Source organism: Sceloporus occidentalis, unplaced genomic scaffold (assembly GCF_023333645.1).
Source record: "Sceloporus occidentalis isolate IW3139 unplaced genomic scaffold, rSceOcc1.0.p SCAF_165, whole genome shotgun sequence".
In the NCBI taxonomy this organism is placed as follows: Eukaryota; Metazoa; Chordata; class Lepidosauria; order Squamata; family Phrynosomatidae; genus Sceloporus; species Sceloporus occidentalis.
In genome coordinates this window covers 876,508-889,526 of record NW_028317145.1, presented here as the reverse complement: position 1 = coordinate 889,526, position 13,019 = coordinate 876,508, and the positions used below count along the sequence as shown (strand labels likewise).

Below are 13,019 nucleotides of genomic sequence, written 5' to 3'. Positions count from 1 at the left end.
GTAAAAAAGCAGAAGGCCTGTGAGTTTGATACATTTAAAAGAGGTGTTGGATTGGTGCAATCAATGTTATTAATGCCTCTTTATAAATGTAAAATTAATTATTGCAAATTGGTTTATGACTCCCTTATAATGAATTCAGTCTTATCAGCTTGATTGACTCTTATGCAAATAAACCGTAAGCAGATCCGCACAAGAATAACACAGAAACTTTGAAGAAGCCTTTTCAGTTTCTATGGCTGCAAACCCTGCTTTTGTACCACATGACAATTAAGTGTTGTCTGCAAAAACATGAAAGAGTCAAAAGTTTACCAGATCAAAGAATAGTTTCTTGGAAGAGACTGGGCACGCAACGGTTACAAAAATATTACATTCAACAGTTTGTGTCCAATTGTACGTTGGCTTTACAGAAAAACCCCAATCAATGGGAAGTCAAAACCCAACACAATGATTGAACATGAACATTGCCCAATTCGGAGACAGTTACTTGCAAAATAAACAATCACATTTCTTCTGTTGTAACCTCCAATCCCTTCCCAAATAGGTGCCAAAGATAGCTTTTTAACGTCCAGTATTTAATATAATTTATTGTAATAAGGATTCTATGTCCCTTTCAAGCTCCAGAACATATTCTCTCTCGTTGCTCCTCTCAAGGTAAGGAAACTTAGCAAGCAAATGAAGTTGTTGTGGGCCACAAAAAACATGGAGTGACATTACTGAGCAAACAATGCACTGTTTGGCCAGAGTCTGGAACTTCCGTGTTATCAGCAGCTGCAGTGTCATTTCCAGGATGATAAAGGAGTTAAATTAATGGAATCTGTGTTTTCCTATTAGAGACAAGAAGCTTACACTTCTAATTAGCCAGAGGTATTGGGAGTGAAACCACTCACCTCTCCGCCATCTCTAGAATGATCTTTGCTTAGATCCCACATGGAATAATATTTCACTGAATATCCCACAAAGAGATAACCTGTTTAACCTTCTCTTATTTAAATGTGCAATCAGCTTTTTTGGTGGCGAGGATTGACTTACACACCAGGTGGCCCTTGGTACAAAGACTTAATGTTTACAGCACACTTTTTTGGGGTTTATTCACTAAAGTTTGCAGAATAGTTGACCCAGCCTCACTATACATTAAGAAGATCAAACCCCAATGAGTTTCTGCTGTAAGAAGGGCTTGGTGGCCTGTATGGTGCATAGTTAAATCAGAGATTTTTTTGAAGGTCACCTCATCATTTGAACTATGCAAGACCACCTCAGACCTTCTTCTGGAGAAATTGATCCCTCACAATGCATGATGAACGTTGAAAGTCAGCAGACCAGCATTTAGCCAAAATCAGTGGACTTTGGACACCCATCAGAGAGGTACAGACAAATCAAATGATAATAATCATTATAATGCACATGATCATATGCCGCATTCTGTGTAATTAAATCCATCTGTTCTAGATGCCCTACTCCCTTCAAGTTTCTTTAAGGTTCCTAAAAATGTAAAGCCATAATTGTGTGGCATGCAGTAAAGTAATTATAATTAAAATCAGAAATTAGTTTAATATTGCAGTAAATTTCCATTAAGGCCCCACAGGAGTAATGGGAGATCTACACACAGTAACAGAGCTAATTGTCTGCTCACAGAGACTTCTCTCTCTGGCACCATTAATGATTTTCAGGTTCTACCAAGGACTACCTTGGCATAATCGTTTTTAAATGAGAACCCTTTCAATGCTAAATTTGTAAATATGACATTTAATTCCAAACTCAGCCTAGTAATACATATTTAAATAATAAAATTGATCCTTCTATTTAAGTGATATATTATCCATTTTTCCACCTTACAAAATGTGCTGGGAATGACATAAAAAAAGTGAGCTCAGAGCAGAATCGTGAAAAGATATTATATACCACTTTGTTTGTAAACACTTTTTATATCCATCGGCGTGCCAGGAGTTGAGACATATCTGCCAGTGGATTTCTCTATTGGAAGTGTGTGCATTTACTGTGTTTATTTTATATATTTTTTTAAAATGGTATGGGCTCACTTTCTTCCTACATATTGTTTTCCGCAGTTGTGTGCATGGTCTCTTAATGCCACTGGGTTTAAATGTAGTGCAGCCCACCAATTCACCTCCTTAGTGAGCAATATAGCCATGATTATTAGGTAGGACTCACCAAACTTGGGGTGCTTTGACACAGTGGCGGGCTAAACAATCTTTGGCCATATAGTGTGATGGAATCCCCAATATTTATGCCTTTTACACCCCCTTACACTTTTTTTTTTCTTTTAAGTTACACATAACACTATACCAGTGATTTTGGTGCTGTTGCAGAAGGTGTTTTTGGAAGCACAGTTACAGGACATCGTGGAACACTTCTCTACAGTACATGACCCCAGAAATCTTATGAAAGAATATGGTGTTGCTGTCAACTTGTGGTCCTTTGGGGTGATGCTCTTCCGAATGCTTAATGGAACTTTTCCCTTTCCCACTGGCTGCTGCAGGAAGGCAAGTGTCCGTTCTATTGTTTGTGACAGCCCAAAATAGGCCAACAAGCTGTGGATATATTGAATCATTTGTTAAAGAAAGATCCTCAGCATCGCCTTGGGATGACTGAAAACATTAGACAGCATTCGTTCTTTCACATCATCAGTTGGGTAGACATACAGAGCTGGAGCAAAGTTCCCCCATGCCAGAAGGCTGAAAGGTCCAATCGCCATCTCAATAATCTTCAACGGATACCATCAGTTTTGGAGATTTTGGACACTTGCTCTTCATCTAGTAACCAGAGCCTGTGCGGCTTGTCTTTGTGACCCCAGACTGCATGTATTGAAGATATTAAGCCATTGTCAAGAGTTTCCAAATTTGTTGTCTCCAAGAACTAAAAAATTAAATTTAAAATCCTCCCCTAATTTTAGTTATTGTTTCCTTCCTGTTGTAAAATTACAGGGTGCGTATGACCTCATAATGCAGGTTTAGCCTGACATCATATACTGTGACCTCACATAGTTTTTTTCTTATGTCAAGACTGAAATGCTCCAAATACAACTTTAAATATTCTACTTGTATCCAGGAATTACGATTTATTCAAATGATATTTTAGACCATGATTTTAAAATGCTTCTTCTGGTGCGGTGCTATTTTGTTAAGTTATCCAACTAAACCCTCAGCATTTTGCTGTTTTCCCTAGTCTTACCGCAGCTCTTCACATTAGTCTGCAATATGTCTCCATATTTCTTCACAACAGTATCACCTATTTCTATATATTACGCTCCACTTTCAAGGAAACAATAACCAAAATTAGGGGAGGATTTTTAATTTGAGGGTTTAGTCCACTTTTCCCAAATAAAAACATCCATGCCTCCCAAATGCCTTTCTTTGGAGTTTATGATCCTTTGAGACCAAGGCTACTGTTCCTCTCTTTTAGATTTTTGTTGTTGTTGTTGTGGGAAATGCAAAATGCCTATATTCATGGATAGTAGAGGTTAACAAGGCATCCTACATGAATATCACAAAATATATCTTTTTCCTAGCCCTGCCATAAATGTTATTTGGATAGATGCTATGATAAAATCATTGGAACATGAAGAGCATCCAAGCAGGGCATCTTCAAAGATGCTATATATCATGGCGTGGGTCCCAGGACTAAGCATTAGGGTTATACAGGGTATGCAGTACTGTTAACACAGTAGAATCATAACATGAATATGTTCTTTGTGCTGACAGTGCTCCCTCCAGAATCATAAAAAGCATGACAGGAAGGGGTTAAGGCATTTTTATTCCCTTGCAGTGCCCAGCTGGTGGCCCGACATTGCAGGGCCCAATCTGCTGCTGGAGCGCCAGTATCATTCAGTAGTAGCCCCATTGGATACGAGCCCAACGGCTGGTGAGGCAAACACTCATTTGCTTCACTCAACTCTGAAAAAAAAAATAAAAAGCATTACTGCCACTTTAATAAGTGGAAATATCTATAAAAGCATCAGGCTAATCCATTAGAGGGTTGTAGTTTTCTAATTCCCACTTCTAACATCAGCCATGGATCTGAACTTAAGTATTCACTGCTTTGACAAGGGCTATAATTTAGCAGTCTAACCTGTCATTCTCCTGATAAGAATTAGTATCTTTGATCTCGACGTTCTCACGTCAGTCTTTTCTATAGATTTACACCTATAATTTCATAATAACAGTAAAATGCAGCCTTGCAATTTTGTAGAGACAACATACTTTAAATGATGCTTTTAATGTGATTAGCGGTTGTATCCCTTGGCTGTTCATATCACGGTTGTGAGGTTCTTGCCTGATCGTGACACCCTGTTATTATAACAGCCCAACATTATCATTCTAGGTAGGACGCCACAAGAATTCCGTGACTGGCTTACATTTCATTGGACAAAGATCCTTTCTTCTATTGATATATTATTCTTGTAAAGAAAACAAGCAGGGGCACCCTGAGACCATCCATACCATTACTTTAAATATATAAATACAGAAAATTATATATTTACTATCACTTAAAAAAAGAACTAAAACTAGGTAGTCCAAAGGTTCATTGAAAGATTTGGTACCTGAGCAGATCCTATAGGTGGCACCACACACACACTTTAAATGTAAAAATGTATTTAAACAAATGAGACTCCAGGCACACCACAGAAATGCATCGCCTTACCGACATTTGACGTGCCTAGCATGTGATGGGGTTACATGAGCAATCAATGACCTGGTAAGGCATTCAGCATTGTCGAGGGGTACAAAAAATATAAAAACAACTCTACCCTTAAGGGGCGAATACGTTAAATCATTGTTAAATATATTATTCTGCAATATAACTATTCTGCAAAACAAATGGATTTACATCTTCTCCATTTGAGCCTCTATTTCTGCAAAGTGATCAAGCTATATTCATGTAAACTATATACTGAGCCAGTCATTAACAGTGGTACAGCTTTACTCCCATCACTTAATACCAAGCCAGACATTGATGATTGTAAAGCATTACTCCACTCAGTATATACTGAACCAGACAATGACAGTGGTGCAGCATAACTCCCATCACTATATACTGAGACAGAAATTGATGATGCTACAGCATAACTCCCATCACTATATACTGAGACAGACGGTGGCATACTTTAACTCCCATCACCTCATACTGAGCCAGTCACTGATTGTGGTACAACTTGACTCCCATCACTTTTTATTGAGCCAGTAAATGATGGTGGTAAACCATAGTTCCCATCACACACTTACTCATGCTTTGTCACACTCTCACAATGTCTACTTTCCTGCTGCTCTTCTTCCTCTCCTTGCTCCTCCTGTTCTCATCTTCTTCTTCTGCCTCCCGGTCAGTGGGCACATCATATTCAGGCAGATGTGCTACAGCAGCAGTAAACCACACTGGGTTCCGCTGCTGTCAGCTAGGCTAGAATTCGCACAGGCTCACTAAAATTGAACAATGGAAGACTGGAAGAATTGTCTGGTGAGTCTCGATTGCAGCTGTGACATTCAAACGGCAGGGTCAGACTTTGGTGTAAATAATACGAAAGCATGGATCCATCCTGGCTTGTATGAACGGTTCAGACTGGTGGTGGTGTAAGGGTGTGGGGGACATTTTCTTGGCACAGTTTGGGCCGCTGAGCATCGCTTAAACGCGACAGCCTACCTGAGTATTGTTGTTGACCATGTCCATCCCTTCATGACCACAGTGTACCCATCTTCTGATGGCTTCTTCCAGCAGGATAATGCACCATGTCGCAAAGCTCACATCATCTCAAACTTGAACATGACAATGAGTTCACTGTACTCCAGTGGCCTACACAGTCAATCCAATAGGGCTCCTTTGGGATGTGGTGGAACGGGAGATTCACATCATGGATGTGCAGAGGTCAAATCTGCAACAACTGAGGAATGTTTCCAGCAAGAATCAAGAATGAAGCCAGTTCTTAAAGCAAAAGGGTGTCCAACCTGGTACTAGCAAGGTGTACCTAATAAAGTCACCAGTGAGTCTATGTAATATGGGTTAATATGTAAAGCATGGATTTGGCCCTATGGGACACAAAAAAACATGTATGTGGGGTATGACTGTCAGGAGATGTTATTGTTCAGCTGTGGAGCTTACCGTATAGAAGAAAATTAAAGTAAGGTTGCATTTTTAAAAAATCTGTTATGACTAATATTTATGTTTTATATATTTCAATCATTTTAAAAGAGTGCCCTACTTCTCCTGAACAAAATGATATATAATTTGTGCGGGTTCATCAAATATGCTTTAACAACCATATGGTAAAAATAACAGAAAATATTTTGGTCCTTTTTTATGAAAAACCCCAGGACAGGAAGGGTTAATGAATCCAGTTGTATCTGTAGCTCTGTACTCTTTTTAGGAATTAGTACCGTCGTCTGTGGTAAATACATATCTCACTAAAGATGTTAGATTTACCAGTCTGTGGTTCTCAGGTTATGGTCAAAGTCTATTCTTTCTCTCGAGCCATGCCTGCCCTCTAGTGTTCATAGAGCAGGTAACGATGCCAGTGAACAATTGCAGCTGAGTTCATCTGACAATTATTTCTACGTTGTAAATGTCTTTCCGTATAAATTATCTAATGCACTTTTAATGTCCTTTTGCCCTGACCTAGGGCAGTGCCCAAGCCACCGCTCCTCAATTGAGCCAATGCGTCCTTTAAGACACAAAAGCCTGCGCTCTGTGTCTTAGGTGCAGACAGTGGGACACAACCTTCACAGTGTAAATGGGCTGATCAAAGGTTTCCCCTGTAACCAGACCCTTGGCCAGCAGGATATTGAGGGGTCTGATCTGCCCCCTGTTTCATAGCAGAGGGGACTTCCACTGCCCAGACCTTCTGCCCTAGGACAGAATATGTCACTGCTAATTTGGACATGGAAGTAAACCAGACCCCACTTATAAAAGTATTTTTTTTTTGCTGATGACATGAAGATTTGCTACAGGGTCGATGTTCCTGGATAATTAAATGGTAAATGATTTAGGTAAACCGGAAAAGTGTTCAGACCTGTGGGTCCTAGAAAGATTTGCTTTACAAAAAAAGCTGTGTATTATTTTTTTTTTTTTTTTTTAAGGGTAAAAAAACAAAACAATAAATCATGTAAAAGCATAGGGAGTTTTATTAAGTTCTTTGTAGCATGCTACAAAAATACAAAATCATACACAATGTGTAGTTTGCATTTATTTCTAAATCCTCAAAGAAAATGTATAAACCCCAGAACCAATTTTTTCACCCAAAATTCCGATGAAATATTTACCCCCAAATGTTTTTTTTTTGTTTTTTTTATAAACTAGAATTTCAAAAGCCTATTAATACTTTGACATGGCTGCAATTCCCACAAATGCTGACAAGTGCATAATATGAGTTGCGGTCAATAAAAAGGTGCAGCACAGTAATAATATAATCTTGTTCATAAGCAAACCAGGGAGATGGATCAAGAAGGCAGTCTCTCCATCAGTAGAGTAAAATACATTTGCAAGTTACTTCCCTTTTGCCGTAAAAGTACGGCTGTCATACTAAAAATCAGTACATAAAAACACAGAAGTATTTAGATCTCTCTGATTTTGACGATTGCCTGTATGGTTACAAACAAGGGTTTCCTTAAATCCTGTTTGTGTAGTGTCTCCAACATCTGTCTGTATAACAAATCACTCACCAAACTATGAATGGTCCACATATAAGAGCTGGACTGTTGCCGATATGTACTTTGAGAATTAGTCATTAACATAGTACATAACCATAGTACATAACCATAGTACCCCTTTACTAGAAATAAAAGGTTTTACTGAATTTATATTATGTGCTTGCCTGTGCCAAAATAAAGTAAAAAGTACATTTGCAAATAATAAAACACACGTTTCGTCCAGTGTTCTCAATCGATCCACTAAAACTAAGAGTAAATAACATTAAGTTTTCAGAATTTTTTTAAAGACCGGTTAGGATTGTTAAAAATGGAATTTATCAGTTAACCTAAAGTTACACATTACTCATATTATCCGAAATACTCATTTTCTTCCAAAATGAACATTCCTAGCAGAACACTTTCACACCTTACTAACCAGACCTGGAAATACATTATAGCTTATGCCCCACGAACCCAAAAGCTTAGAACCGGAAATAGGTCACGGGTTTACCTTTTCATTTCCGGTCGCTATTAATTTTAGTTGTCTTTATTTTATTGTTTTAAATAATTATAGACACTTTATCCCATTCACTTGTAACTAGCCTCGTCTTCCAAAAAACAGACAGATAACTGAAGAATGCGATGGAATCTACTAATCAGTCCAGAATAGTACAGGAGGCATAAGCGTATTGAAGGTTGGTTTTGAAGATGATCAGCGAAAAAATAAAAAAAGGTGGTATGAATAGCAGATTACTGAAAAGCTGAGGAGAGTCACGGTGACAGGAGAGACAGTTCTTGAACTGGAAGACCTGTTTGACAAGGAAACAGAATGGAAGTCACTATCATGGTGCATGTAAAAGCTTTTTTCTTTTCTATATGCCAAGTGTTCCATTTTTTTCCCCCTATTTTTACACATATGCGATAAAGTGATAAAAGAACTGAAACATGCAACACAGAACACAAGGAGACTGTCAAAGAATAGTTCCACACCCAAAAGGTAAAAAGAGACCTGATGATCAGTAAGGCAAGGTTTAGGAGTTCACAGCGCGTTTCCGTATACTGTCCCGCGTCATATTCGGGGCTCTGCCAGTGCCTTCATCATCATCATCATCCGTGTCATCTTCTTCGTCTTCAGACTGCTCATCTTCCAGCTTTTCGGACAATTTGCTAGCTTCAGATGTACGGCTTTCTGGGGAATATATATATATATATTTTTTTTTTAACAAGACATACAGGTTGCATGCTGTATTGATTAACGTACATTTCTTATAGGCAGCAGGTTCAAGGTCCAAACCAATGTTAACCCCATCAACTTGTTTGTTCTTGCAGAAGTTAATTGATAGAAACGGTAGGAGACACACGGAACAAAATTCCTGTAATTAAATTCTTGGGATGTGCTTAAAGGTATCAAAGAATAAATGTAAAAAGGGATTAGTTAGTTCTTTTAGGCTCTCGTTACCTCTGCGTCTATTACACTTTCCCCTTCATAATGTACAGTGAAGGTGATGTGACCTCTACTTCTGAGAAAGGTCATGAGATTCCAGCTCAATTACCTCCTTAACCTGCAAATGCAAAAATCTCTAAAAGGAAGCAAAGTATCCAGGCAAATGGTACTTACTGGGGTAAATGTATCCTTGAGGTCTGTATCTTTTTGAAGGACAGAAGCAATCTGCTACAAAAACCAGGATCTGCCAAAAAAAAAAAAAGACAGTTCTGAAGTGCCCTTGATTGGAAATTTCAGCAGTCTGTAGAATAATACACTAGTCTGTACTTACCAGGCCCAAAACAAGACCTAAGACCAGCGTCATCAATGCAAAAATAATGTACGAGCCCCAGACCGGAATACCAATGTCATCCACAATGTAATTGTGGCATTGCTGTGGATGCAAAAAAAAACAAGGTAAGGAAAACAAGGGCATTTTTCAGAAATGAGAACATCAGCCTCTGCCGGCAGGCGGATGGAACAAAGTCAACATGGGAAGCTGCAGACATACAGCGGAAACGGTACTTACCCTAATCCACATTGACAGCTGGAATAAAGCAGACATAGCGTTCATCCTACGGGGGGGAAAAAAAGCAAACTAAGGTAGGGAACTGGAGGTGGCTCCTCATGGTGCGGGCAGCAATCCCACCACATAGACAGCTCTTCTTAACCAGAGAAAGATCCTCTCTATAGACAGTGCTGCTGCGGTTGTACATATAATGCTTCTTTGAGACAGCACCCCAGTAGAAGCACTCTCACCCCATTAATAGGCAGGCCCTCCACATGAGCGGAACTGTTTAGCTGGAGCAGGCTGCCCCACACAGGCATAACGGCACAGCGAGTAAAATGCTTGCTTCATCTGTACCGCTTGTAAAGTCTCAAACCTTACATGTCCCAGGATGGCTCTGTACGTAAACTTCCCTCATTATTTTACATACTACAACTTACACTGGAAGGCTTCTCCAGTTTACCTCAATATATATGTAGTCTTTGATCTTCCTGGTTAGACTATAACCTCTTCACCATACTGTAGGTCTCTCTGATATCACCCCCTTATAGAGCCCCTACAAGTCGCTTTCTCCAATTAAACTCAGTACCTTCGTAATAACCACTCGCTCCCACAACCATCGGACCCTTTACAGACAATGCTCACTCTGATCAGTAAGCTGCTCCCTACAAAGTGTGATCAGCAGGACCAGACACCGGGGTCACCGACAACCGCATCTGGGATTTGCTTTTAGTAGCTTTCTGCGGACTGTTTATTCTGACCACAGACAGCCCACTGACTCCAGTGAAGATGCCCCCTTCTAAACAACAAATTTACAAGATATATAATATTTATATATATCCATACGCACAGAAATGGCTTCTCCTATTTGTATTATTTACTTACAGAAGAGAGTCTGGGCCAAACCAGGTTGACATGGGTTCGACAGCCTCCCATTCCTTCTCATTTATAAAGCTAATAAAGTCCTTGTGCGTTCTTGAACCTTGATACTTTCTGAATACTCCTTCTTTGCAGCTACATGAAAGAGAATGATGGTGAAGCATCAAGCACTGATTTGAGAAAGAGAAATGTCATACATTTAAACCATCAGAAGGGCTTTCCCATAAACATATGCATTAATATGTTACTATATGGACACGTGAAATCAGAAGGACAGACATATTTGAGTAGATAGAGGGCCATCGAGCTGTGGGCTGGTTCATGGAAACAAACTGACTGCACATACAAGATGACCTCTTTAACACGGACCTAAGTATGATCTCAGCATAAAGCCTAAGAAGACCCTAAATTATCAGCATTAATCCATTTGCTGCAAGAGAAAGGTGAAGGACAACGGAGCCGGATTACTAGAAACAAATGAAAAATTTTCTACGCAGCTCTATGAGAACGTGATGGTCAGGTTCTAGAAGAGCGCATAGCATCTAACGTCATACATGCAACAGTCTCCAAAGCATATCGTATACTTACTGATAGATGGTTGGCAAGGCTGTTATGACAAACCTTCCACTCAAACCTTTAATAATAAAAAAAGTTGAAAAAGTATGAGATTAATTCATAAACCCATATTAGCCAAAGTAAAATATGCCAAATCAAGAGAGCAGAAGCCTCCTTAAGAAAATGCTTTAGTTACTCGATGATATCAGCGGGGTCAGAATCTGCTTGGCTAGACGTCACTTGGGTTTTTTAGTATAATGTTTGCCGTGACTTACCGGGTTGAGCAGTAACATCCACTTTGGCCACGTTAACATTGAGATCTTCTCCCCATTCTGCAAAGTCTTGCCATTCCGACTGCAGCTTCTGGCAGGCCGGACACCATGGCGCATAACTAGCAAGACATGTAAGGAAGGATTACAAGGACGCCATCTTTTCCTGCCCAATTAATGACAAAAAATGGAGCACATCCCTCTCTGTTTGGCACCGGTTTTTGCAGCATAAGACAGCCAACGAATGGCAGTAAAGCACTCTCGTTACCCAAGTCTATCTTATCATAGAGATCAAGTATTTGAAGCACACCAACATATGGAATGTCACGTGGTTACCTGAATACTTTCACAATTAAAGCGTTAAGACGTACAAGAGACGGCATAATTTCTAGCGCTATGCTACTTTATTCTGCGTATCGCGCAGTGTGGTGCTGTTTAACCCACCCATCCTCCGTAACAATGAATCCAAAACCAGTCTCGTAAAAGCATTCCCACACACGGCAGTAAAACGTAATAGAGATTACATATAACATAGATTACATATAACATTCACGACCCAAAAAAAAAAATCCCAAAAAACATATTTCGTAAATCTTTTTCACCATGCCCGCACATGTGTAGTGCAGCTGCTGAAAGAGTTAAACCAAACGGGGTGTGTATCTGAACGCAAGGCTATAAAAGCCAAGTAATTATTGTGGAGTAATAGACACTGAGACGATGAGGATTAGAACATTGGAGTCGCACGGGGTATTAGGACATGACAACTAAAATAGAGAGGAGCTTTCAGTCCTCAGCGGCGGGGGGGGGGGTATTTCTTAACATCTAGAAATACACAGAATGGGGTTACAGTAAAACTATTACATAGCAGCTCAGCAGATCAGACCCATTCAGCCCATTAATCAGTTATCGGTCTCGTCTTAGAGTCAGGAGCTGCATGCCTATCCCATGCATGTTTAAATTTCCATACTGTATTAACCTCTACCACTCCCGCAGGGAGGCCATTCCACTTATTTCTCGCCGTCACAGTTTCTCACACTGCTACCGCATTAACCCAACCATGATACATATAACCTGCTGCTATGACAAATCTGTTTCGCTCCTTCTAGGGGTTATCATCAAGGCAGTGATCAACAACTTGTCTTCACAAGAAGTTCTGCAGCAGCCATGCCCTTTACAAAGTGTACCAAGTGCTAATAGCAATGCAGCAGGTAAACTTTTGCCCCTGAAGGGGTTAATTGCATCAGTCCTGGATCCATCGCTCCATTGATGTAGTTGTAGTCATTGATACCCCCAGCCTCTGATTGTATTCCCACATCAAGCCGCATAGGGTGATCATCGCACTCACAATTTAATCATCCACTCTCCCTCCAGGATGTCTCGCCAGTTGTCATCAGTGATTTCTATCACATCGCTTTTCTTGGCCAGTCCTGCAGGCAGAAAGATTACCAGCAAACAGCACAGTATGGGCAGCGCCATGACAGCTCCACTCACTCCAACAGCCACACAAGCCTCAAGTGTTACTTCCGCCTTGGAGGGCGGGGATGGGACGCAACATACGTTCGTCCTTTGCGCAGGCTTGGTATCGCCATCTTGTGGTTGTCAAACAGAATCGATTATACGCTTCCATTTAATGGCTGGAAAAAAGTGCCGATCACGGCGCCATCTTGTGGTTCGCAAACGGAAACGTTATACGCCTC

The 13,019-nt window shown here is 40.0% G+C and overlaps 1 protein-coding gene across 1 annotated transcript; it reads right to left on the bottom strand.

Annotated features, from left to right (window-relative positions):
• Window positions 1-8,659: 8,659 nt before the first annotated feature.
• On the bottom strand, window positions 8,660-12,813 carry LOC149279458 (thioredoxin-related transmembrane protein 1-like). Its single transcript, XM_089501166.1, has 8 exons — window positions 12,668-12,813; window positions 11,329-11,444; window positions 11,087-11,132; window positions 10,505-10,633; window positions 9,641-9,686; window positions 9,404-9,505; window positions 9,247-9,316; window positions 8,660-8,817 (listed from the first exon to the last, which is right to left on the bottom strand). The coding sequence occupies exons 1-8, from the start codon at window positions 12,796-12,798 to the stop codon at window positions 8,660-8,662; spliced, it is 798 nt and encodes a 265-aa protein (XP_089357292.1). The 5' UTR covers window positions 12,799-12,813.
• Window positions 12,814-13,019: the final 206 nt, after the last annotated feature.